Raw genomic sequence first — 27,975 nt, forward strand, 5'->3', positions numbered from 1 at the left:
ATGATTCTTTTGATAAGATGTTTGTCAGTCTCTAGTTAAGTGTTTACTTGTGCATATCACATTTAGTTATATTTAAGTTGAATATTGACGGGTATTTGAGGATCAGAACTACTTAATATTGGGCAAACATTGTTAAGTCATGCTGGACCAGCATTCATATTAATATTTATAGTGAGGAAATCTAAAAAAATCTGTTTTATTTAATTTTTCTAGCAGTTATTTGTATATTTTATTTCTTTTCTTTTTTGCTTATATCAAGTAAGAGCAATTGGGTTAAATTTTATGTAACTTTAAAATATTTATGGATAATGAAAACAACTACACATGTGTAAAATGAAAAGACAGGAAAATTTTTATTTGGTGTAATATAGCTGGTTTAACATCCCTGACTGCACACCCTGAGATAATTTTTTTGTTTAACTAGGCCGTACATACACGTAGAGGGAGATACACACATATGTACACATATGCATGTTTAGGTGTATGTGTATAGGTATGCATGTGCATATATACACACGTATGTAATACGTGCGTATATGGGAGTGTATGGGAATGGTGGAGTAGTTTAGATTGGAAATGAGGTATATAGACAAAAATATTTTAAATGAGTGATTTTGCATAAATAAAGCGCATTAGGCAAGCATATGTGGTAAGAGAATTCTTTGTGACAAAAGCATCATATTAAATTTCAAGGAGCCATATTTTTTTTTTAACCATTAGAGCTGAACTCTCATTCCACATATACAATTAGAAATCAGATGTTGTGGTGTAAGAACTATTAAATCTTGAGAGTCTTTAATAGCTAAGGAGAGAAATTCCTGGCAGAGTTTAATGTATTCATTATACTTAAGGAGGAGAGTAGGGTCATTACCATAGTGAGTGTCTGTCTAGATAATAGGCAGCTAGGTTTTGAATAGTAGGTATTGAATGCAGTCAAGATAATACAGTAGCTGTGGAATGATACAAGGTGTCAGCAAACCAAAGGATCAAAGAATAAATGAATCCCAGTCAGTCACATAAGAATGCAAGAGGAAGAAAGAAACTGAAGTTGAACTATCATTGAAGTGAGCCAAGGAATTACAGAAGTTTAAGGAAAACCAGCAAATGGAGAGGAAATAACCAAGTAATTGATAGTTTTAACAGGTGTACCCTGGTCTCATCTCTCTATATCTGTGTTTGTATGCATATATATAGATAAGTCTCTTTTGGTTCAGATCAAAAACTCTTAGTGCCTTTTCTTATTATGTTTTTCTGTGTCTTTCCATAAATCCTGCATAGAGGAGCTACCCAATAAGCTGAATTCTCTTTTTTGGTCATCTCAAATGATTTGTGAGTGGAACAGCAGTTATCCCTTATATTAATATATACATACTAAGTTAATATATAAATATTAATATATAACTGTTTTCTTGCTTTTTTGGTCATACATGTTCTTGATGATGATTTCTACATTATTTCAAGTCTGCAAATTATTGTTGGTGATACAGCTTAAATATACCTATTGTATATCTGTCTGTCTGTCTTGGAATCACCTGCATTGTTGATTGTTATATGATCTTGATATTCCATGACTCACAGCCATATGATATCATCAAGAAAATTTTGATTTTAAAAAGATAGATTTTGGGGCAGCTGGGTGGCGCATTGGATAGAGCACCAGCCCCAGAATCAGGAGGACCTGAGTTCAAATTTGGCCTCAGACACATGATACACACTAGCTGTATGACCATGGGCAAGTCACTTAACCCTGATTGCCTCGCCAAAAAAAAAAAAAGATTTTATGGCCGGTGAATGAGAGGCAGGATTTATATAGTACTTTTGTGGTTTTTAAAAGTGCTTTACATATTTTCCCATTTGACAATCACAGAAACCCTGGAGGTAGGTGTTGTTATTTTCCCCATTGTCTGAATGAGAAATCTGAGGCTCAGAGAGGTAAATATATGAGGTAAGACTTGAATTCAGATTTTCTTAATTCTAAGCATAGCACTCAGTGTACTATGCTGCCTAAATGCTTAGAATTTTAATATAATTAAATATGCTGCTTCCTTAGTTAGCGATGTGGCACAGTGGATAGAGTGGTAGGCCTGGAGTCAGAAGACCACATTTCTAATTTGATTTCTGACACTAACTATGTGACTCTGAGCAAGTCACTTACCCTCTGTTTGCCTTAGTTTCCTCAACTGTAAAATAATGATAATAAAAGCACTCACATTGCAGGGTTGTTGTGAAGGTCAAATGAGATAGTATTTGTAAAATGCTTAGCACAGAGCCTGGCACATAGTATGGGGTATATAAATACTTATCCTCTACCCCTTTCCTTCTGTCCCCTTTGTTCCTTCCCTAATGTTATTCAGTCATATCTTTTCCTCCTATTCAATTTTAGACTAGTTCATTGTCTATTTGCAGTATCTTTCCATGACAGCTCCATAGAGAATACATATGCACACATACACACAAATGGATTAAATGAGCTTCCCACTCACTTGTATGTTGCATTTTGCAATATAGGAATAGGGTTAGGGATTGAACCAGTGATTTCATTAGTATAAGGACCTTCTGGTTGACAAACCTCTCTCCCAGTGCAGGTCAGCACCTTCCCTACGACTTATAGTCTAGGAGAATTTCCTAAGGACTGTGACTTATCATGGACGTCACTTGCTTAGGTTTAGCCACACAGTTGCAATCAGAACTTGGACCCAAGTCTTTTGGCTCTTTTCCTAGGTCTCTCTTCACTATGCCATGCTGCCTCATATACAAAATAAATAGAACGTAGTTTTGAGGAGAAGATACTAGCAGGTTAGGGAAACAAGAAAGAACACATGGAGGAGGGGACATGATCTTCTCTTTGAAGGAAACTAGAGATTATAAAAGGCAGAGGTGAGACTGTTTAGCTGTAGTTAAGTATACTCCATGCTTTGAGTTTTGCCTTTTCACTTTGCATTATTTCATGAAGGGCTTTCAGATTTCTTTGGATTCCTCATTCTTGTCAGTCCTAATTACACCATGATGTTCCATTAAATCAATGTACCACAGTTGATTTAACCATTTGCAATTGTTGGATGTTTAGGTTGCAGCTGTTTTTATCCAGTCAACATATAAGGCTGCTGTGAAAAGTCTTTGACTAGATAGCTTTTTTGTTTTATAAAAATTTTCAGGATAAATTTTAACATAGTATTTTATGTAATTTTAACATGTCTCCCTGATATATTTTATAAATGCTTGAATATTTCTTTTTCAACTAAATAATTTTTTTAAACAAATCAATTAGTAGCCAAAATATTATTTGATATTCTCTGCCTCTCTCAGTTGTCTCATTCTGAAGATGTGGTATACTCTAGAAAAGTTGACAGTTTGTCAAATAATATTATTTTTTCTTTTTTTTTTGAAGCTGAGATATTATTTATCCTTTGTTTTTTTAGTTTTTACTAATTTATTAATTTTTAGTTTTCAACATTCACTTCCACAAGATTTTGAGTTCCAAATTTTCTCTCCATCTCGTCCTTCCCCCCACCCCAAGATGGGGGTGCATTCTGAATACCTCTTCCCCTAATCTGCCCTTCCTTCTATGTCTCTCTCCTCTTGGCCCCTCCCGCCTTTCTCTTATCCCCTTCCCTTCAGTTTTCCTGTAGGGCAGGATAGATTTCTATACCCCATTGCCTGTATATCTTATTTCTCAATTGCATGTGAAAATAATTTTTAACCTTTGTTTTTAAAACTTTGGGTTCCAAATTTTCTCCCTTCCTCCTTCCCCATCCACCCTCATTGAGAAGACAAGCAACTCAATGCAGGTTATACATGTGTAGTCATGCAAAACACTTCCATAGTACTCATGTTATGAAAAACTAAGTATATTTCCCTTAATCCTATCCCACCCCCCATTTATTCTATTCTCTCTTTTGACCCTGTCCTTCCTCAGAAGTGTTTGCTTCTGATTACTCCATCCCCCAATCTGCCTCCACTTTATCATCCTCCTGCTCTCTTGTCCTCCTTCCCCCTATTTTCCTATAGGGTAAGATAGATTTCCATACCCAATTGAGTATGTATGTTATTCCCTCCTTAAGCCAAATCCAATGAGAGTAAAATTCACTCATTCCCTCTCACCTTCCCCCACTTCCCCTCCACTGTAAAAGCCTTTTTTTGTCTGTTTTATGTGAGATAATTTACCCCATTCTACTTCTCCCTTTCTCCTTCTCCCAGTATAATCCTCTCTCATCTTTTAATTTTATTCTCCAGGTATCACCCCTTCATCTTCAACTCACCCTGTGCTCTCTATTTATCTATCTGTCTAAATACATATACGTATAATTTTTCCCTCCAACTACTGTAAAACTGATAAATGTCTCATGAGTTACAAATATCATCTTTCCATGCAGGAATGTAAACAATTCAACCTTAGTAAGTCCTTTATGATTTGTCTTTCCTGTTTACCTCTTCATGTTTCTCTTGAGTCTTGTATCTGAAGGTCAGATTTTCTATTCAGCTCTGGTCTTTTCATCAGCAATGCTTGAAAGTCCTCTATTTCACTTAATATACATTTTTTCTCCTGAAGGATTATACTCAGTTTTGCTCGGTAGGTGATTCTTGGTTGTAATCCTATCTCCTTCACCCTCCAGAATATTCTATTCCAAGGCCTCTGGTCTCTTAATTTGGAAGCTGCTAAATTTTGTGTTATCCTGATTGTGTTTGCACAATACTTGAATTGTTTCTTTCTGGCTGCTTGCAATATTTTCTCCTTGACCTGGGAACTCTGGAGTTTGCCTACAAAATTCCTAGGAGTTTTCCTTTGGGGATCGAATCTTTCAGGAGGTGATTGGTGGATTCTTTCAATTTCTATTTTACTCTCTGGTTCTAGAATATCAGGGCAGTTTTCCTTGATAATTTCTTGAAAGATGATGTCTAGGCTCTTTTTTTTTTAATCAAGGCTTTCAGGTAGTCCAAAAATTTTTTAATTATCTTTCCTGGGTATATTTTCCAGGTCAGTTGTTTTTCCAGTGAGACATTTCACATTGTTTTCTAATTTTTCATTCTTTTAGATTTGTTTTATAATATGTTGATTTCTCATAAAGTCACTAGCTTCCAATTGCTTCATTCTAATTTTTAAGGAATTATTTTTTTCAGTGAGCTTTTGGACCTCCTTTTCCATTTGACCAATTCTGCTTTTTAAGGCATTCTTCTCCTCATTGGTTTTTTGGACCTCTTTTGCCATTTGGGTTGGCTTTTTTTTTTTTTTTGGGGCTAGGCAGTGGGGTTAAGTGACTTGCCCAGCTAGTAAGTGTTATGTGTCTGAGGCCGGATGTGAACTCAGGTCCTCCTGAATCTAGGGCTGGTGCTCTATCTAGTGCACAACCTAGCTACCCCCTAGGCTATTTTTTAAGGTGTTATTTTCTTCAACATTTTTTGGGATGTCCTTCAGCAAGTTATTGACTTGTTTTTCTTGATTTTCTTGCATCACTCTCATTTCTCTTCTCAGTTTTTCTTCTACTTGTCTTACTTGCTTCTCAAAATCCTTTTTGAGCTCTTCCATGGTGTGGGACCAATTCATATTTTTCTTGGAGGTTTTGGATGGAGGACCTTTGACTTTGTTGTCTTCTTCTGGTTGTGTATGTTTTAATCTTCTTTGTCACCAAGGTAAGATTCTATAGTCTGAGGTTTTTTTTTTTTTGCATAGTTTGGTCACATTCCCAACTAATTACTTGATTATTAAACTCTTTGTTAAGGTAGGGGTCTGCTTCCAGTGTGGAGAATGTACTGTCCCAAGTTTCAAGGGTTTTGTGCCGCTGTTTTCAGAGATACTTCTAGGCACCTGTAAATTTTCAGTTCTTCCAAGGTGGTACCATCAGGGGCAATGTGTTTACTCCTTCTGGCCTGTGCTCTGTTCTATGAGTGACCATAAGCATTCTTTTCTGCCTTGGAACTAGGGGAAGTATTTGCTCTTTACTGCCACTACAAGCTCCACCACACCAGCATTCCTCCACACCAGGACTGCCACCCAGAACTGTGACCCAGATCCAAGCACAGGCAAAGCAAGAGAATCCTGCCTTAACACAAGCAAAGAGATCCCTGTTATCCCCCTCTGATCAGCCACTTGATTCCCTCTCAGATTGTGGGCTGGAAGCTCCCGAAGCAGCTACTGTCTCAGGGCTGTAGCTGGGACTGGGGCTGAGCCTGAGATTCTCTCTCACTGCAGTGACAGACTTTTCCTACTGATCCTTCTAAGTTTTCTTTGGTGTTTGTGGGTTGAGAAGTCTGGAAACCACCACAGCTGCCTGTGATTCAGTGCTCTGAGGCTTATTCTAGGTTCACAGACCTGTTTTGCCTATGCGGCCCATGCTGAATTGCATTCCTCTCCCAGCCTGGTGCCATAGACCTTTTTAATTAACCATTTGGGTTGTCTTGGGCTGGAAATTTGTTTCACTCTGTCTTTTTGTGGCTTCTGCTATGTTAGAATTTGTTTACAGCCATTTTTTACAGTTATTTGGAAGGGTTTGGGGGAGAGCTCAAACAAGTCACTGCTTTTATTCCACCATCTTGGCTCCTCCAATAGTATTTTTCAAGTGCCTAGTAGGTGCTAGGCAGTGTACTGAGCACATAATGAAAGGCTTCTTCTTTGCTTTTTTCTGTTTTCTCTGTGTGTGTTGGTATGGTGAGGGAATGGATTGGGAGTGGGATATTATTTGGTCAAGGCTGGGTCTTCTTCCTGAATATACCCTTCTGCTTATCTGTAACTTCCTTTTGTCTTCCGGGCTCATTTATAGTGAGAATGTCAATAAAGACATGGCTCTATTTCTCTGGTAGTGTTAGTGCTTTCATCATTAGATAATGATTACACAGCAGCTAGGTAACACAGTGGATAGGGTGCTAGGACAAGAGTCAGGAAGACTCATCTTCATGAGTTCATGACACTCTGACACTTACTAGCTGTATGACCCTGGACAAAACATTTAACCCTTTTTGCTTCAGTTTCCACATTTGTAAAATGATCTGGAGAAAGCAAATGGCAAACACTCCAGTATCTTTACCAAAAAAATCCCAAATGGGAGTCACGAGGAGTCAGACACGACTGAAATGACTCAACAACAACACTTTAAAAGGACTTACTGTTAAGGTGTGTAGAATTGTAAGAACTATCTTACTACTTGTGTCCTTTGGCCTCTTTCCTGGCAACAGTGGTATACTTGACAAGAGTTTTGAACTTGGAGTCAAGAGACTTGGGTTCCAATCCTTCTTTTAGTTATGTAGCCTCAGGTAAGTCAGTTATCTCCTCAGTATACAGTTATCCCTTCCACATCATGGGGGTTAGGGCTACGGTGTCCCTGTGATCTGGAAAAAAACAAGTAAAATTTTTTTGTGCTACCTTCATACCAGAGAAGAGGTCTGAATTTTTCTTTCTTTTATGGAATGTTTACAATACCTTATTGTAAAGTTTGGGTTAAGTATTTGATCATAAGCTTTGTGTAGATCCATGTTAAGTAAAAATACCATACATATATTTTATGCATTTCTGAGTTTCTTTTTTTGTGTCATCTGCTGGCTTTCGTTGTGCCATCTGTGGCTTCCTCACAACTCCCTCAAAATTACCATATAATTTCTTATGCCAGCCCATGATATATTGAAACCACGATGGAGTAAGTCATGATGTCGAAGGGATAACTGTAATGTAGATAATAATAAATAAACGAGCTATCTCACAGAACATTTTTGAGTACAATGTAAATGAATTGTAAACTAAGATACTATTGTGCTGTAAGAAATGATGAAGGTGATGGTTTTAGAGGACCCTGAAGAGACTTTTATGATCTGATGCAGAGTGAAATGAGCAGAAGTAGAACAATTTATTTTATAACCTCAGAATTGTAAAAATGAATAATTTTGAAAGGCTTAATAACTCATAGTTCCAGAAGACTAATGACAAAAAACTTTAGCCATGTTCTTTCTGTCAGAGAAGCAATCAACTACTATGTAGAATGAGACCCTGAGACCCTCAGTTTTGGACATGGCCAGTGTGGAAAGTTGTTTTGCCTATGTTTATTTGTTGAAAAGGTTTTGTTTTTGTTTTTGTTTTCCATGGTGGAGAATGATGGGGGAGGGGAAGAAGAGTGAGGAAAAAAATAAATGCTCAACAATCATAAAGAAATAAATTAAAGCATCATCTGTTATATATTTAGATGTTTTTGAATTACTTATTAGTTACCATTAAAGGAAATACCTATTTCAGTATCTCATTGTCATAATATTATGTTAAATACATTTGGCTAGACTGTTGGAAATAGCATTAAACTGTTTGTCTTGCACAGTTATGGTGCAGTAATGTCATTGAAAAGTTGCTCAATTCTTTAATTATTTTGGATTTCCAGAATATTTATATATTTAACATTTAATGTTTATGAACATCTTTGTATCAGTCATTTTCTTATGCAATTGAGAAAAGGACAGACAAAAATATTTATATTGTTTATTACATATCATGGTATCTGAAAGAATTTAAATTTACACGAGTAAATTTTTTAGGAATAAATGGATTTATTTTTCAAAATATAAAACATTTGCCTTTTTTATGGGTCAAAGATGGCACACTGAAGTGAAAACCAGGATCTACAAATGAGAGAAACAAGCAGGTGCTTTGTGGCTTGCCTTTATTTTTAAAAAATGAACTTTTTTAAGGCGAGATCATATTTCGGTGTACTAAAACCATTATGGTGATTTAAAAAAAATTGAATATTGGCCACAAATAATCAGAGAAGCAAAATTATTGCTGTGAATTACACCTAAGTGTTAATGATATATTTTTCATGTGTGTAAGTATGCAGTTGAGACAGATTCTGCTTTAGATTTATCATGAACAGATAGATTTTTAGGGCCTATATACAGAATGCTGATTTTAAGTTGGCCCTTCTTTAGGTAGTTATACAGTCTGCTTTTAAGCTATCAGTAACTTGAATTTACATTCAGTGGTTTATCTTTCTCTTTGTAATGTCAAAATCAGGCATGTAGATACTGTTATTCTCACAATATCCATGAATGATAGCCAGCTGACTGATACGATCCATATTTTACAGATAGATAAACTCACCCCGAATAAAGAAGTGATTTGCCTGAAGCTAAATATTTAGCTAGTATCAAGACCTACAGAAGAGCCCTAGAACTCTAACTATACATTCAGTTTTTTTTTTTTGATAAAGCTAGGCTTTGTGTCTGACATCACTGGTGGAAAAGTTTTGCCTTGTTTCCCCTTTAAGTTTCATTATTTTCAAAGAGGTAACATAGAACATAACATAGTATATTACTCTGTCATGTCACATCAAATAGAACATGACAGAACATAGATTTATAAAAACATAACACATTTCAGTTGGAGCCAGATGACTGTTATCAATTTGGAAACACATATTCAAACCATCTGCTTACAGTTTAAATTCTTGGATACTTACTAACCCACATCTCTAAACAGAGGTAGCATTCTCTGTGTCTTTAAAACCACTGCCTAGTTTACACACAGCTTACATATGTAATGCATATTTCAAGTGGGCTGAATCAAAAGAGATCATGACATTTACTCACTCTATAAAACAAGTTGATTTCATTAACTATTAATAACTAACAGCTTTAGCTAACAAATTATATATTTCCTGTGTCAGACATTGTTAGAATATACAGTACAACATAGTTGTTCACACTTTGGGAAACCCCCAAATTCTCGATAAAAGCATCACTTAATATGCAAAACGGTCACCAGTTTCTCTAGTGTGTGAGGTGATGTATGTTTGCTAGCAAGTGAGTTATTATATAATACTGCTTATGATGTAGCATTTCTGGCACTGTTGAATCATGGTTTGAAATTTGTACGTTCTTGTAAAGAAGTGAGAATTTTAGTCATATTATGCTAACATTTATTATGCATCTAGTATGTATGGAGCACTGTGATAGGTTCTGAGGTAGATACATAATGCATTCATATACTCATTTACGTACTTTGAGGATCTGTGATTTTATTGTGTTTTCTCCAGCAATTCAGGTCAAATCACACCTCCTAGCACACCTTGTAGATATAGTAGATGTCTTTGGAGAGCAGCAGAGTTCAAAAAAATTCACCGATCTGTGGTCAGGGTGGTGATTTTTTAAAATTAATTGATTTATTTTTAGTTTTCAGCATTCACTTCCATAACATTTTGAGTTTTAAATTTTCTCCCCCTTCTTTTCTTTCCCCTTCCCCAAGATGGTGTGCAGTTTGATATAGGCTTGACTTATGCATTCATATTAAACTTATATTCACATTAGTCATGATATGAAGAAGAATTAGTTTTTGTTTTTGTTTTTTAGGCAATTGGGGTTAAGTGACTTGCTCAGGGTTACACAGCTAGTAAGTGTCAAGTGTTCGGTCTGAGGCCAGATTTGAACTCAGGTACTCTTGACTTCAGGGCCGGTGCTGTATCCATTGCACCACCTAGCTGCCCCAATGAAGAAGAATTAGAACCAATAGGATGCCGAGATGGGGAGATTGGGGTCCCCCCACTAGTATAATTTTGTTATGTATTTATTCCTGTAACTCCCTTAACTTCTTCTTTAAGAATTTGGATGCTGTACCACTTAGTGCATATATGTTTAGTAATAATATTACTTCATTGTCTATGGTACCTTTTAACAGGATGTAGTTTCTTTCCTTATTTTTAATTAGGTCTACTTTTACTTTGTCTGAGATCAGTATTGCTACTCCTATTTTTTTTTTTACTTCAGCTGAAGCATAATATATTCTGCTCCAGCCTTTTACCTTTACTCTGTGTGTATCCCTCTGCTTCAAATGTGTTTCTTACAAACAACGTATTATGGTTCTTAATCCACTCTGCTATCTGCTTCAATTTTATGGGAGAGTTCATTCCATTCACATTCACATTATGATTATTATTTGTGTCTTTTTCTGTATCCTATCTTCTACCCTATTTGTGCTTTTCTATCTCCTTTCTCCCTTTCCCTCCTCACAGGAGTTTTGCTTTTGACTACCACCTCCCTCACGCTGCCCTCCCTTCTATTAGCCCCCTCCCTTTTCTTCCCCTTTCTCCTCCTACTTCCCATAGGGTAAGTTAGATTTCTATACCTAACTGATTATGTTATATCCTCTTTGAGCCAAATCCGGTGAGAATAAAGTTCAAACAATGCTCATCTCCCTCCCTTCTTTCCCTCCACAGTAATAGGTTTTTGTGCCTTTTCATGTGATGCTATTTACCTTTGTCTGCCTCCTCCTTTCATCTTCTTTTCACCACTTAATTAGATTTTTTGTCATCACATCAAAGTCAACTTATACCCATACCCTCTGTCTTTGTATCCCCTTTTAAATGTCATAATAATGATACAGTTCTCAAGAGTTACAAGTGTCCTCTTCCCTTGTAGGGATGTAAACAGTTTGCCCTTATTAATAACATGTTGTTTTTTTCTTTCTTGTTTACCTTTTTGTGCTTCTCTTGAGTCTTGCATTTGAAGATCAAATTTTCTGTTGAGCTCTGGTCTTTTCATCAGGAAGGTTTAGAAGTCCCCTGTTGCATTGAATGTCCATCTCCTCCCCTGAAAGATTATGCTCAGTTTCACTGGGTAGCAGATCCTTGGTTGTATTCCAAGCTCCCTTTGCCTAATGGAATATCGTATTCCACGCCCTCTAATCTTTTAATGTAGAAGCTGCAAGGCCTGTGTAATCCTGACTGTGGTTCCATGATATTTAAATTGTTTCTTTCTGGCTGCTTGCAGTATTTTCTCTTTGACCTGGTAATTTTGGAATTTGGTTACAATATTCCATGGCATTTTCAATTTGGGATATCTTTCAGGAGGTGATTGGTGGGTACTTTTGATGACTGTTTTACCTTCTATTAAGAATAGTATCTGTAGTATTGTAAAAAATATTTAATTGCCATGCAGTCCTTGTTGTAAAATGCCTAGTTCATTCATTCAGTCAATTTACTCCATTCATTCTTCTGGTATTGACTAAGTGTCTAATACTGAGGAAGATAAAAAGATAAGTGAGATGCACGGTATGTCCTTAGAGAATTTATAGCTTAACAGTAGAAATAAGATATATACATATATAACTCTTGAAGAAATAATAGAACATCTTAAGTGCTCAAAGGAGCTACAAAATGCAGTTCAGGTTCTGAGAGGTAGGAAGATGATTTAGCATCCAGCTTAATCATGGAATGATAGATTGTTGGAGCTAGAAAAGACTTTAAAGATCATCTGGTTTGGGAGGCAGCATGGTATAATAGAAAGATTACTGAACTTGGTTGGAGTTGGGAAATCTGAGTCTCAGTATTGGCTTTGACACTTATAGTGGTGTGAATGAATAATTCAGTTAACCTTTCCAAGCCCCATTTTCCCATTAAAAAATTGGGGTAATATTACTTATGTCATAAAGCAATTGTCAGGAAAGCACTTTTATAAAACCCAAAGTACTATATAAATATTAATCTTATAGATGTGAATTATATAGTCCAATTCTTTCAGCATCAGTTGAGAAATCTGAGCTCAGAAAAGAAGGCACTGTGATATAATAGTAAAAAGATCAATAGACTTGGAGGCCGGAGGCCCAGAGACTCAGAGACAAGGCTCAGATTAAATGACTCTTACCCAAGACCTCTACTGATGTCCTTAGTTTCTGGTATTCTCAAAGTAATGACTGTATTTATTTTGCATATATTTTAAAATTTACTTCTCTGTTTATATGTTGTTTCTTCCTAGAATAATTTAAGCCAATTGAAATTAGGGTGATTGTTTCTTATCCTTTGCATGTAGCACAGAGTCTAGCATATAGTAATTTCTTAAAAGAAGTGCATGTATGTGGAAGCTCCATCAGACCTGAAGGAAGGGAGACTGGCATCCAGCTGTGACCATTTTTGTACCTTCCTGAGTCACTTGGGTAGAATGAAAAATGAATCCCTTAGTGTGAAGGAAGATGAGACAGCTTTGAGGTTTAGCCCCTAGGGAAACTGCTATCTAGAGAGAAGGAGCAAAAAAGTGAGAGATAGCAGAATATGAAGAAAAAATGACTGAAATTACCAGAGATCTCAGGGGGAAGAATATTTGGTTAAAGATTTTGAGCAGAAGCAGATAAACTGATATTGATATTGATATTGGAAAATATTGATGCTTCTCACTCCAAGACATATAGTGGTTAAATTGAACAATTTCAACAACAAATTTTGCTAGCAACCGGAAGAGACTTTTCAAATATAAAGAAAAGGAAATTCTAATATTACAAGACTGTACTATGTTCACCAGAAACTGTAGGAAGGAATGAAATAATGTGTTCTCAAGAGCAAAGGAACTCATCATGCAGCCCAAGGTGAGCCATCCTGCAAGCCTGAGTCTAAACATAATGAAAAGGTAATCGATCAATTAAAAAATAAAAAGCTAGAGACATTTGAAGCATTCCTACAAAGAATACTAGACCTGAAGTAAGTTTTTTGCCTCTCTTACACCCCAAACAAAAGAAGTACAAGAAAGGTGAACAGGTAAAACAACCAATGAAGGCACAGTAATTCACAGGTAACAGAATAATTTATTTGTCCCAGAAAAAAGGAAAAATAAAATTAGAATGAAAAAGATACCTTTGGGGTTGACAGCAACAACAATGACAAAATAAGATTATTTCTTATTAAGAGATTTCTTTCTAAAAGTAGAAAACCAGAAATAAAAAAATTATGGTGGAAGAACAAGCCAGAAACATCATGAACTAAAACAGTACCCTGACAATGGGTGAATCAGTATTTTTTGTGAAAATGTTGATGGACACCACCATTCTTGTTTTCATATTGGCAGTTATAACTGACCAATTAAGACTCTAAAAAATCATTTTCAATTCCTGCACTTTCCTCTAATAAGGTAAATCTTTGTCAGGGGTGGGGGATGGCACTAAGTTAGAGTTGGAGATATTAAGAAATTGCTAGTAAAGGATGTTACATGGCAGCTGAGCCTTGAATGAACATAGACAGTGGCAGAGGTGAAGAAGGGAGTTTATTCCAGGTATGGGGGACAACCTTTGCAATTAGGGTAGACCAGGGGTGAGGAACCTGCGGCCTCAAGGCCACATGTGGCCCTCTGGGTCCTTAAGTGCTGCCCTTTGACTGAATCCAAACTGACCAAATCCAAACTTCACAGTTTAATAAATTAATAACAGGATTTGTTCTGTAAAACTTGGACTCAGTCAAAAGGCCGCACCCAAGGACCTCGAAGGCCACATATGGCCTTGAGGCCTCAGGTTCCCCAACCCTGGGTAGACCTGAGTGCATGAAGGGGGAATAATACAGCATGTCCCAAAAGTTTCAGTGCAGTTTTAAAATAGTAATGTTTAATATTTATTTAATAGCTATTAAAGCTTAAGTAATATTGAATCAGATATCATTTATCAAAAGCAATATCACATGATTATTATTCATATGTAAATAACCATTATTTATTTAGTAACTATTAAGTCTTAAAAGATGCTCTGAGACTTTTCTGACATTCTGTATTAATACACTTGGAAAGGTTGTAGCCTTTAATACTCTTGAAAAGTAGCCAGGCTGTGAAGAGCCTTAAGAACCTAACAAAGGAGGTTGTATGTTTTTATCTTAGTTTTGCTAGTAATTTGGGTGACCTCAAATAAATCGCAGAATTTCTTTGCATCTCAATTCCCTCATCTGTGAAATTAGAGGTTTAGATTAGGTGATTTCTATAGTTCCTTCAGGTACACTGGTATGCTAATGAAAGCAGAACAAATATTTGTTTAGTGTGTATTATGTGCCAGGTACTGTGATAAGAGCTTTACAAATATTGTCTCATTTGATCCTCACAACAACTTTGGGAGGTAGGTGCTTTATTATCTCAATTTAACATTTGAAAAAACTGAGGCAGACAGAGGTTAAGTGAATTGTCCAGGGTCACACAGTAAGTGAATGAGATCACATTTAAACTCAAGTCTTCTTGAGTCCAGGCTCAGTCTGCAAAAAATATTACTGAAACTGAAATTTCATTCATTTTGAGCCCCCCCCCCCATAATATCACAGAATCAGCGTTAGAAGGGACTCCACAGACCATTTAGTTCAACCTTACGTGAATAAGACTCCTCTGTGCAATGAACTTAATAAGTGATTGTCCATTGTTTGATGACCTCCACTCAGGGGGGGGTCCCACCGCCTGCTGAAGCATTCCATTGTACGTTTAGGCAGTTCTTATAGTTAGGAGGTTTTCTGTTACTTCAAACCTAAATTTGACTCTTTGTGACTTCTACCCATTGCTTCTATTTCTGTCCTCTGGGGCCAAGTACTATATAATTTCCTTTCCTCATGGCATTCTTTCAATTACTTGAGGATAGCTATCAGGCATGCTACCCAAGTTGCCTTTTCTCCAGTTTATATATTCCTAGTTCTTTTACTTAATATTTATGTGAGATGGATCTCTGAGACCTTCAGTAGACTGCTTGATTCTGCTGGATATTCTCCAGCTTATCAATGTCTTTCCCAAAATGTGGAATCTGAAACTGAATATGGCATGCCAGATGTGGTCTACCTAGGAAAGAGTATTATGAGGTCTGCAGTCTTGGATACTGTGCTTTTCAGTTCAGCCTAAGATTAGGTTAATGATTACTTTTTTGGGAGGAGGTCATATCATTGTCTTCATAATGCATGTTTAGAGCATTAAAACTGAAGATTACTTTAAGATGGCCTTCTTTCTAGCTCTGTATCCATGATCTGATACTTGCATGCATATTTCTTGAGCCCCATGTTCATGACTTAAAAGTTAAGAGGCATAAGTATAGTCTTGCTAGTTCTACCATTTTAGTCAATCCAAAGCCTTTTGGATCTTGACTATCATAAAATGTGATAGCTATATCTCTCAGCTTTGTACCATCTATAAATTTAATAAAAATGCCATCAAATTATTGATATCATGGAGGACAGAGCAAAGAATGGTTGGAAACTCCACTAATGACCTTCTTCCAAATTTACATGGAATAATTAATGACTATTTTTGGTCTAGCCGTTTAAACCATTTCCAAATCTACATAATTGTACTGTAATCTAGCCAGCATATTTCCATCTTCTCCATAAAAGATATATGTTGAGCCATTTAGAATTTTACCTTTTAATCAATTGATGTGATTAGAACCAGGGATACTATTCTAACCCAGAGTTTCTGATTCTTAATGTTATGTTAAAGATGTCATGTGTGTATGTATTATGATATTTCTGAGTAGTTGACAATGATGATTCTTTTTTACATCATCTTCATTTCTGAATATATATCCCATACTCAGAGAGCTGTTAAGGATAAGCAAATCTTCAAAACTAAATAACACTACAGCTGTGTCTGATGGTATTTGCAGTATTCCACCTGCATAGTCCTCATCTCTGCAAAGAAGGGAGAAGGTTGATTTTCTCATCTCTTCTCCAGAGCAGAACTGCTTTTTAAATATAAATATACAGCATTTGCTTTGATTTTTTTTGTTCTTTGCATTTCTGCTGTTGTACTCCTTGTGTGTATTGTTTTCCTTGGATCTTTTTATTTCATTCTGCATCACTGCCTATAAGTTTTTCATATTTCTTTAAATTCCTTATATTCATACTTTCTTACCATGCAATAATAACCTATTAATTTCGTGTGTCACAGTTTGTTTAGCCATTCCTTAATTGATGGACTAAACATCAATGTCTTTTTGTTCTTTGCTAAACTGTTCTTATTTATGTGTGTTTTATGACATAAAAACTTACTTATTTTTAATATTATATTTTAAAATATTACTTCTCATTTCTATTTACAGGCCACAGAAACATTGTTTAGAATGGGAGTAGCAAGAGGAACCATCACAACTTTAAGAAATGGAGAAGTGAGTTCAAAATATTGTTTTACTTTAAAATTCTCAGTTTGTTAGATAGTATTTTCTTTTTTTGATCAGTAGTGTGTTGCATCATGATTTCTTGGATTATACAAAGCAACAATATGTCTGTTCTTTGACAAAGAACAGAAACGAAGGTACTTTGTAAAAATTTGTAAATGTACGTAATTTTTACCTGTGTGCTTTTAAATTAGTTTTATTGATGCCTTTTTTCTTTACACCAACCTAATTTCAGCCCCAGATTGGATCCTCCTTTGTGACAAATAAAAAGTTAAACATAGTGCCTAATATTTGATGGCGTATGCAGTATTCTATGCTGGTAGTCTCCTTCTATCCCTTTTCTCCTGAGTAGGGAAGAAGAAAGAAGGTATATATTTCATTGAATTTTCAGTTATTCAGTCTGACTTTCTTTTAGGAATTTTTCATTTACATTTTTGTCTGCATATATATTATTTTCATAGTTCTAATTTTGTTCTTCATCAGTTCTTACAAACCTCGTATTTCTCTGAATTACTCGTCTTTGACCATTTCTTAAGACATAATAATGCTATATTGTTACATTTACCTTAGTTTTTTCAGCCATTTTTTACTGCAAAGACTGTTGCTATGAGTATTTTGATATATATATATATATATATATATGTATATATATATATATATATATATTAGACCTTTTTTTCTTTGTTTACTTTAAAGTATGTGTCTAATAGTGGGATTAATAGAATGAAAAAGATTAGATAGTTTAGTCATTTTTCTTGCAAAGCTCCAAATTAAAATCCAGAATGGCTCAATGCTTAAATGAATTGATCCAGAACTGGGTTAGTTTGCCTGGTAGAGGTGGAGGTAGCTCCTCCTAAGGACATCTTTTTCAGTAGCGACTATTCCCATCTTTTATGTATAATATGTGTGTCTGTATGCATATCTGGCAAAGTAATATTCCTGAAGTATATATCCGACTCTGCCACTCTCTTGCTTCATAAACTCCATTGCCTCCTTATTACCTGTATGGCTAAACAGAAAGCCCTCGGTTTGGCATTTAAAACCTTTCATAGCCTATCTTTAATCTGTCTTTGCATCTAGATTAGATCTTACTCTTCTGTACTGTTCTGTCCAGCTCAGGTGGCCATCTTGCTGTTCCTCCCCTAGGCTACTACATCTCCCATTTCCATGCCTTTCCACAGGCTTCCTTCTATGCCTGGAATGTAATCCCTTCTTACCTTGCCTCTAAGAATTCCTACTTTTCCTTCAAAATTCAGCTCAAACATCATCTCTGACATATGACCTTTCCTAATTACCCTGACTACTAGTTCATCTCCTCCATTTACCTTGTATTTATTTTGTATATATTTGAATACTTTTTTGTTTATTCTTATGTATGTACATAAGAATGTCTCTTATGAAATGTTATCATGTTGAGCACAAACATTGTTTCATTTTGTCTTTTTTAATCTCAGAACTTAGTATGGTTTTTGGCATGTAGTAGACACATAAATGCTTATTGATCAATTGGTAGTATATGCATACTATGGATATATACATTATGTATGTATGTGTATATATGTATATATTCATTTAATTAGTGTTATTAGAGTTTTCTAAAGTGTGTCTTGTCTTGTCAGAAGTGATATACAGTGATTAAATTCATGGTTTTCCCAGGAGGAAGTTATAGGCTAGTTGTAATTAGGAAACAGTTCTTCTTCCTCAGCTCTCCTTTCTGATATTCTGTACTTCTTCAAGGCATAGCTCAGATCTTGTCTTGTGTTTTCCTCATGTTTCTCCCACTCCCCTAAATGCCTTCCCTCTGAGATTACCTCCAGTTTATCCCATACGTGTATATTTTGTATATACATAGTTGTTTGCATATTATCTACCCCATTAGAATCGAGTATTTGAGGACAGGGACCATTTTCCCCTTTGTATCTCCAGTGCTTTTTAGTACAGCATCTAGCAGATAGTAAGCACTTAATAAATGCTTGTTGACTTGCGAAGTAACCAAAACATAGCATAGTATAAATTAGAGAGGTCAAGGTGGCAAAAACAGAACAAGAATACAATCAGAGTGGAATTGAATAGATCAAGAAACTCTTCTTGGAAGATTCTGAGTCTTGAATGAATAATTGCTATGAGAAAAATGTTAAGTATCTTATATAATGATTTCTAAGGGTCCACTTTAAGAAATTACTGTCCTTAAAAGGAAGGGACTGGCTTATTTTGACTTATGAACAATAATATTAATAGCTTCTGTTATGTAGACTTTACAGTTTGTATCATAATATAAATATTTGCTTTGATGATGATGATGAGATAGAAAGATAAAGCATTTACTCTGCATTTACTACAAGCACTTACTATGTGCCACGCACTGTACTAAGTTTTGGGATAAAAAATACAAATAAAGCAAGATAGTTCTGGCCATATAGGAGTTATGTGTTCTAATGATGGAAAACATATAAAGAGCTTTCAGAAAGGGATGGGAGAAAGGTTCCTACAAAACAAGTACAGTGAGGAGAAGTTCAGGTAGTTTCATGAAGGCCTGGGGTCTTAGAAAGATAAGAATCTCCTCTTTGAGAAGAGGGAGACTAGGTTTCTCATGGGATGAAATTACTTACAAAGTAGGAACACTGTCAGCCCTGAGAAGTTATATCAGAATGAAGCCTAAAGGATAGATTTTGAAAGCCCTTGAGGAAGTTTTTTTCTACTTTCAGTGAGATTCTGTAGTTTGATAGAAAGCAAAAGGATAGATTTCTTTTCATAATTGCCTTTTTTAATATTTTATTGATGCCTTCTATTTTTAGTTCCTTCCAGTACCTCCTCCTGTCTCTACAACATTCATGTGCTTTATGACAGAAAGACTCAGATAAGCAAAACCAACAGACAGAGTGATTATCTTGTACCACTTGCAGCATTCTGCTTCCATAGTAAAGCATCAGTCTACAGAGAGTGGGGAAGTATGCATCATCTTTGTTCCTCTGGATTCAACTTTGGTTATTTATTTTATTATAATCATTTATATTTTCCTCTGTATTTTTTTTAAAAAAGCTTTGCATCAGTTTCTATGTTCTTCTGAATTTGTTCATGTTTAACATTTCTGGTGGTAAACTGTAATCTTCTATTACATTACTATAATACAATTTATTGAGCCATTTTAAACCTTTTTTCCCCCTAGTTTTTTGCTTTTACTAGAAGTGCTGATAAAATTTTGGAATATATTTTTATGCTTTTGACTTCCTTGAAATATATACCTAGTAGTGAAGTTTCTGGGTTAGAGAAAAAGAGCAAAGTAGTTAATTTTTTTTGTGCCCAATTCTCATTATTTTTCAGACAGTTTGGACCATTTTACCATTCTACTAACAGTATATAAAAGTGCCTCTCATTTTACAGCTTTTCAGCATTGAAAATTTCCTTTTCTTTTATCATCTTTGCCAGTTTGATGACTGAGGTGATTCCCTAGTTATTTTAATTTAAATTTTTTATTATTTGTGATTTAGATAATCTTTCTATGATTGTTGAGTATAGTGTTCACTAGTACATTTCTTTTTAAAATTCTTCATATTCTAAGTCTCATAATATACCATCTTTCTTTATATCGTTATATATCTTGGAGAACTTTTTTTAATTAGAAATATTTCATATACTTTCCCTGCACTTGACAGCTTCTCTTTTCATTCTAATTGTTTCAGCAAAGAATATCTAATATGTACATATCTACTTATTTTTAACTATCATGTTTTCCTTCCTTCCTTCCTTCCTTCCTTCCTTCCTTCCTTCCTTCCTTCCTTCCTTCCTTCCTTCCTTCCTTCCTTCCTTCCTTCCTTCCTTCCTTCCTTCCTTCCTTCCTTCCTTCCTTCCTTCCTTCCTTCCTTCTTTCCTTCCTTCCTTCCTTCTTCCCTCCCTCCCTTCCTCCCTTCCTAGTATAGTGCCTGTACTTGGCACTTAATACTTGCTCAAACAAATATTGTTAAAACAAATATTTAAAAAATAATACATATATTACAGTCTTACTCTTCCTTGTCCCACACAGTCATAGAGAATATGAAACTTTCCAAAAATAAAATAATATTGATGTTATATTAATGTAAAGACCAAGAATAGTGCTGCCTAGCACAGTTTCAACAATCACTGCCTTCTCACATCAAATAAAATGAACAAATATATATTGAATGCTATTGAAGATGATGTTCAAGATGATATAATCAAGTAGGCTTATATATTATCTTGTGACCTATTAGAGTTGAAAATAAAAAGACAAGATTTATAAATAATTTTGATCATATGATGTGAACAGTAATACTGTTACCTTAACTCTACTTTATATTTTGGTAAACAGAAACTAACAGTGCCCTCTTCAGTCTAGTGCTTGTATGACATCATACCGTGCAAATAGATCATTTTATTAATAACATCCCTTTTTATATAAAAGGAATGTGGCATCACATTGAAAAAAACATACCAAAGAAAACCTTAGATTTATATTATAAAATGGACAGTGTTCAATATTTTCTGTTGATGCAGTTGTCCTGGTGATTAAATGCTTCGGTTTGTAAAAAGTCCTTGCAAATATGACCAACTGCTGGCTTCTCAGTGTTCAGATTTGGGAACTTTCTTTGCTCATACCTTGTCTTACAGAGTCAAATGATTCCCCCCACCCCCCTGCCCCGCCCCAGCCCAGATTCAGTTTTTGAAGAATAATAAATCAGAGCACTTTGGAGTTAAAAAGTTCCTTTATCATTTTAAAGATAGGAAAACTGATACTTCCACTTCACAAAGCTACGTAGCATTGCAGCCAGGATTTCTATTAGCACCCTTGAATCCAGTTCTCTGGACTCCTCTTCCTTTACCTTTTGAAATTACTTAACTTTTGAATAACTTAGTATCTGGATTAGGAGCCTTTAAGTAGAATTTAAAAACTGATTGCTTGGAGTTCATGTTTTTATAGAAGGAATACTGCCTTATGTGGTTTAAAGTTAAAATTATGATTATTACTTGTTTAGATTTTTCAAAATTACTACAGGTTGTGAATTAAGAATTCACTACTGGGTTTAATTCTATATAACAGAGTGACTGCCCAAGGCGAACAACATAATTCTGGGTGAAAACACAGTAACAGCAGACTTTTAGTTTTGAACTTCTAAAGCATTTTATTTATATATATATATATATATTAGCTGAGGTTGGTGCCCATATTTTACAAGTGAAGAAACTGAGGAGCAGTGGGATTAAGTGATTTGCTAATGGTCATAGAGCTAATAAGTGTCAGAGGCAGCATTCCCACTTAGCTGCTTGGCTCTAAGTTCATTGTTCTTTTCTGTCATACCACACTACCTTCACAAAGATTGGTAACTCAAGGCAGTAAGTGCTGCATTCAATTTGAGATATACAGATTAAGTAATACAAGAGTACAAAGGAAGACAGGATCATTACCAATGAGAGTGTTAAAAGGCAAGGCATCATAGAGCTGGTGGCAGATGCAAAGCCCTTCTTCATGGATGAGTAAAGCTGCAATATCTCCAAGTTGGCAGTTTACAAATTTACTAATTAACTTTAACTTTAACTTTAATTTAACTTAAACATTAAAGGAATTGATTTAATGGTGTTAAATTTGAAAAGAATAAAAATTCAAGATGCCTGTTTTTACATTTGTACCATTGTTCTGGTTGTCTCTTATAGGATAAAGCAGAACTAAACTTTTACTTACAATTTATGCACAGTTTCAGATGATCTTTTATTAGAAGTATTTGTGTACATCTTGTTTTATCCCATTTTAAGCTCTTTGAACACTACAACTATGTATTATTCGTTTCCTTATCCTTCCCAACAGCTAGCTTGTATGGAGGAGATAGAGCATCATCAGACTTAGAGTTAGAAATGCCTGAGTTTGAATACTACCTTATTAGATGTATGATCCCACTTAATGGCTCTCAGGCTCAGTTTCCTCCTCTGTAAAATGAATAGAAAATAACATCTATCTTATAGGTTCTTGTGAGAATCAAATGAGATAATATTTGCAAACCTTAAGGTGCTGTATAAATAGTAGGTATTACTATTATTTCAGTTTTTATATTGGTTATAAATAGTGTATTGATTGGTTAGTTGGTGGAATGAATGAAAGACAAAACAATTACTGTGATAATTTATACTTTACTTTTTTTCTCCTTCTACTAAGTACCAAAATGCTTAGCCAGCCTGTTCTGCACCTCTCCTTTACTCCCAAATTAGGATGTGATATATTAATAATGGCTAAATCAAGTTAAATCTTTCTATAAAGTAATTTATAGTTGGATTATCAGTGATAAATATATCAGGGATATATTTGAGTGGTCCTAGAGGACTTGGATCTTTAGTTTGTCCTAGCTTTTAGAATTCCTTGTCTCCTTATTGTTTCTTTTTGTTATTTCTTGTGGTTTTGGTACTCACTCTCTTCTAAGAAGATCCTCAGGATTAGTGTTTATACATAACGGACTTACTTAATGTCTTTCTAGCTGTCATTCTAGTCTTCCTTTTCATGCAGCCATTAGAACTCAATTTTTAATTCGTGCTCTACTATTTTTGTCCTTGGGATTTAGCACCTTAACCTGAGTTAACCTTCTCTAGGCTTATTGCTTTCCCATCCAACTAACAAAATAATCTTCCCAATACACGGATCTGACCATATCATTCCACTGATCAAAATCCTTCAGTGGCCCCCTATTGCCTTTAGGATAAAATGAAAAGTCTTGGCATTTAAGATTCTCCACAGTCTAGCTCTAATTTGCCTTTCTAGTGTTACTTGGCATTTTCCTCCTTCATGCATTCCAAATATCAGCCAAATTGTTCTTTGAGTTGGTTCCCTATATTGGATGTGCCTGCTTTTACACAACTCTGAATTTGCAGAAATTTGTTTCCCCATGCTTGAGTATTCTTTTCTTCTTTCAAGACTCAGCCCATGTCCCACTTCCCACATTAATCTATCCTATTTGTCTTTGTAGTTTCCCCAGTGTTTATAGTGCTCTTTTCCCACATATTTCCCTAGAGCTTTTTGTCTGGATCCCTTGTTCTTTTTCATTACATTCTGCTGCAGTTTTGTTATTTGTGTATCTGTGTTGTCTATTAGTCTTCACTTCTCCCATAACAGATTAACTTCTCTGTGGTCTTTTGATTGTTTGGATTTTTATTTTTTTACATTATATTAACACTTTCTAACAGTGCTTGGTAAATATTATGGATTTAAATAAGCATTCGTTTTGTTGAATTGAATTTCAAGGGAATTGTAGAATTACCAGACTTGGAGATCTTTAAAAATGGGATTGACAGTTGATAGTAGGGTGGCATAGATTTGACTTCCTAGAAAATAGAAGATTGTATTAAATGACTTCTTGAGATGCCTTTCTAAAAAATGTTTTAGGTCTGATTGTTATTTTCAGAGTTTAGCTGCAGGCTATTTTTCATACAAAGTAACATGCTTTAGTACTTCCAATTCATTGATCTTACTGATGTTTCATAAACAGGTAACCTAATTTTCTGCATCAGCATATTGCCATTCTGATGTAGAAATATACCTTCTAGGAAGCAAGTAGTGTTTTCATAGAGAATATAGACAAAGCAGGTGAGTGGTTTAAATAGGATTTTTAAAAACCAGTTTTAGAATTCCCTTTTTTCTTGTTTTTTTTTTCCCCAAAAAAGTGTTCAGTGACCATACTGCATGTCTTTCTTTCTAGACATGGCTACTGAACTACTTTTATTTTTATTTCCTTTATAATAGCAAGTCTGCTTTTGATTTGAGTACAAAAATAAATGTGCTACGATTTTGTCCCTAAAAGAAAACAAACAATATCTGGCCAATATCTGGCTAACCACGGAACACTTAGGTTTCATTTTTCAAAATTTGGAAGGTTTCTTAAGATAACATCACTTTGTTTTGATCCTAATAGGAAAAGCTTTAGGGCCAGGAAAACAAGTATTTCCACATGGCTATTTCACTCCTAACCTCTCTTCATCTATACATTGTCTATTTTTGTTGTACAACCAAATCTGTATACTTTAGAGAAATTAATAACATTTGTGGTGTTTCGATGTACTTGGCATTATTGGCTAGATTTTGTAAGGTAGACAGGTCCTTGGGGCATCCTTGAAGGGATATTTATTTCTAAAATTTTGGAAAATGCAGCAGTGAGTAGTTCAATATTTAAGAGTACTAAAGTAATATCTATAGATGTACTAAAAGCCCAACTCTTAATTTAAACCGTTTTATTGAACATATTGTTAATTTAGAGTACGAGGACAGCAACAAACTAATATTTAACGGTATTAGTGTCATAATAACTCTGTATACCATGGCTCAGTGAGATAAAAGGAAATTGAGGGATTTTTTGGCATGGTGGCTAGAGAAATGAGGATAAGAAGGAAAAGCAATATTGTTTGAAGGGGTAAAGTAGGAGGAATATGGTATGCAGAGAAAATAATTCTTGTTTTGAGGGACATGAAGAGAAATGAAAAAGGTCCAAGACAAGCCATTACCTTTTGGAACCCCGAAATGGGAAAGGATAAAATGGAAAATGAGAGAAATCAATGAGAAAGCTGGGAGCAGTCTGACTCAGAAAAGAGGTTAAGGGTTTTCAATATGCCTTGGCCTCTGCTTAAGAAGCCTGCTGCCACCCAAGTGCTCTGTCGTTTTGTTCCTTCTTTCTCTGGCTTAGTGAAAAAGTTTGTTCTGAAAGTATGAGGCAAAGTTCTCAGCATTTACCACATGGACTAATTAATACTGGAAGAAAATTCAAGTACACCACTCTTTCTGTACATGAAGACCAAGAAGGTTGTCTTACTTTGTTCATTTGGACACTTGAACTTTTTGTTCCCTTTTGCTTTTCATTAGAGGAAGCTCTCACCTCATAATTTCACATTCATTTGAACTGTTGTGACTATCTTCTTTTCTTTTCTCTTTTAAACTTGTCCTTGATAACACAGAGATTCTGTTCCGTGTGTTTAATTAGATGTATAACATCCATGTTGTATGAGAAAGTGCCAGCAAGTTTTATAAATTACTGTGCCTTTAATGTGTGGCAAAAAGTATATGAGTCTCAAAAGTCAGTTTCATTTTAGGCACATTTTATTTCCCATGTTTTGGAGCTGAGGGGTTTTGCCAGCTCTAATCACTTCCAGGCCCATTGTAGTGTGTGATGCCAGATATTTGATACCATTACCTATCACCCATCTCTTACCCAATTCATTAACATTCACATGACAAAGATGCCATTGTCATCAATAAGTGTCATAACTACTTCCACAGATTGCTTTGACATTTATGATTTCTATTCTTTTGTTTCTGTTGCTGTGTTAATTTTCTTGGGAATTGAAGATATTTTCTATTCAATATATTCCCCCCTTCTCCTGAATTTTATTCATAACTAGAGCATAGTGGTTGTGGCAGTGCTGTCACGTTGGAGAATTTTTATTTTTTTTAATCCTGTCCTGGAGTTCTTTCTAACTTTTTTAAAGCTATATTTTAATGACAATCTTTTTCTTTTTTTTCTTTTCACTTTTGGCACAGTGCCTAGGACATAGTAGTAACTTAATTTTTACTGACTGACATTTTAAAAATAAATTTTTATTAATATCTTTTCTTTGCTGTGTCATCATTGTTATCCCAAATAACTCTTCCTGTCCCCCTCCCTGAGAGCCACCCTCCATAACAAATAGCATTTTTTAGAGAGGAAGAAACCCCCAGCACAGCTGATCAGTATGTTGAAAAAGTCTAAAAACATGTGAAATGTGCAGCACTTATGAACCTCCCACCTCCCTGAAGAGACAAGTAACTCTCATAGCTCTTCATTTGAGTCTTATTGGATTTTTACAATTTTGATATATTTACTTTTGATGTTTTTGGTTTGTAGTTAGTTGTTCTTTCCACTGACATTGTTGTAGTTATTTTGTATATTGTTTTCTTGCCTCCACTTTTGTTCATATAGATCTTTCCCTCCTTCATATTCATCACACATTTTTACAGCATAGGAGTATTCCATTATATTCATATATCACAATTTTTTTAGCAATTCCCCAGTTGATGGACATCTACTTTGTTTCTTATCACAGAAAATGCTGCTATAAATATTTTTGTGTATATGAGCATTTTTTTTCTTATCAATGACTTCCTTGGTGTATAAACAAAGTAATAGAGTCTTCAGTTCAAAGGGTATATGAACTCCTTTGACTGAAGGCCTCCCAGCAGTCTCATATCTGGTCATATTCTTCATATCCTGCTGGCTCTGAACTCCTGTAGATTGTCATCTGAACCCCATTCCACATCCCCTACCACCCACTTACTCATTTCCATTCCCCTGAACTGTCCCCAAAGTGTCAACCTAACTCCACCCCGCCCTTCCACTATACTCCCTAGAATTCCTGTTCCATAGACAACAATTTATTCTTCATCTTAAATTTTTCTTCTCCCACTCCTTTCTTCTACTAGTTCTTACTGAAACTTGGCCCCCTGATGATTAGCAGGTAAGGTTGGGAAACCTGTAGCCCCAGAGGCCACATGTAGCCCTCTAGGTCCTCAAGTGGGGCCCTTTGATTGAATCCAAACTACATAAAACAATAATAAAAGGATTTGTTCTGTAAAACTTGGACTCAGTCAAAAGGTCACACACAAGGACCTAGAAGGCCACATATGGCCTTGAGGCTTGTTACAGGTTCCTCATCCCTCATTAACCTCTCTGATCACTCTTTCCAGTGTTGCACCTTCACTCATTCTCCTTGAATTATCGGTCAAGGCAGAGGAGTTGGAATACTCCTTGCTCACCATTGCCACTTCTAGGTTTTCCCTCTTCCTCCATCACTCAGTAACTTCTCTTCCTTTAAGGTTCATGCTATTCTTGTCTGTCACCCAATCAAAATCCTGGGAGTTGTTGTCCAGAGATTCCCAGGTCACTCCCTTTCCTTTCTCAATGAGTTCAATACCTGACTCACAATTTTTCTCTTCTTCCCAACTCTTGCCCTTGTACCAGGGGACTTCAACATAACATATCTATTCTTTCTCAAATATCCTAACCACTCAGTTCCTCCACCTTATCACCTCCTGTGAATTACTCTTCCACTCCAATTCAGTTACATACAAGGATGGTCATATCCTTTATCTTGTCATTACCCAC

The 27,975-nt window shown here is 35.4% G+C and overlaps 1 protein-coding gene across 4 annotated transcripts in view; it reads left to right on the forward strand.

The window, feature by feature from the left end:
- The window catches only part of TMEM135 (transmembrane protein 135), a 329,334-nt gene that overhangs the window by 127,741 nt on the left and 173,618 nt on the right, over positions 1-27,975 (forward strand). For all 4 annotated transcript variants that reach the window (XM_020993759.1, XM_020993757.1, XM_078156965.1 and 1 more), the window contains one exon: positions 16,778-16,843. In XM_020993759.1, coding sequence (XP_020849418.1) covers positions 16,778-16,843 — 66 coding nt within the window. The remainder of the gene's footprint in view (positions 1-16,777; positions 16,844-27,975) is intronic.

Source organism: Phascolarctos cinereus, unplaced genomic scaffold, assembly GCF_003287225.1.
Source record: "Phascolarctos cinereus isolate Bilbo 61053 unplaced genomic scaffold, phaCin_HiC Scaffold_726;HRSCAF=1367, whole genome shotgun sequence".
In the NCBI taxonomy this organism is placed as follows: Eukaryota; Metazoa; Chordata; class Mammalia; order Diprotodontia; family Phascolarctidae; genus Phascolarctos; species Phascolarctos cinereus.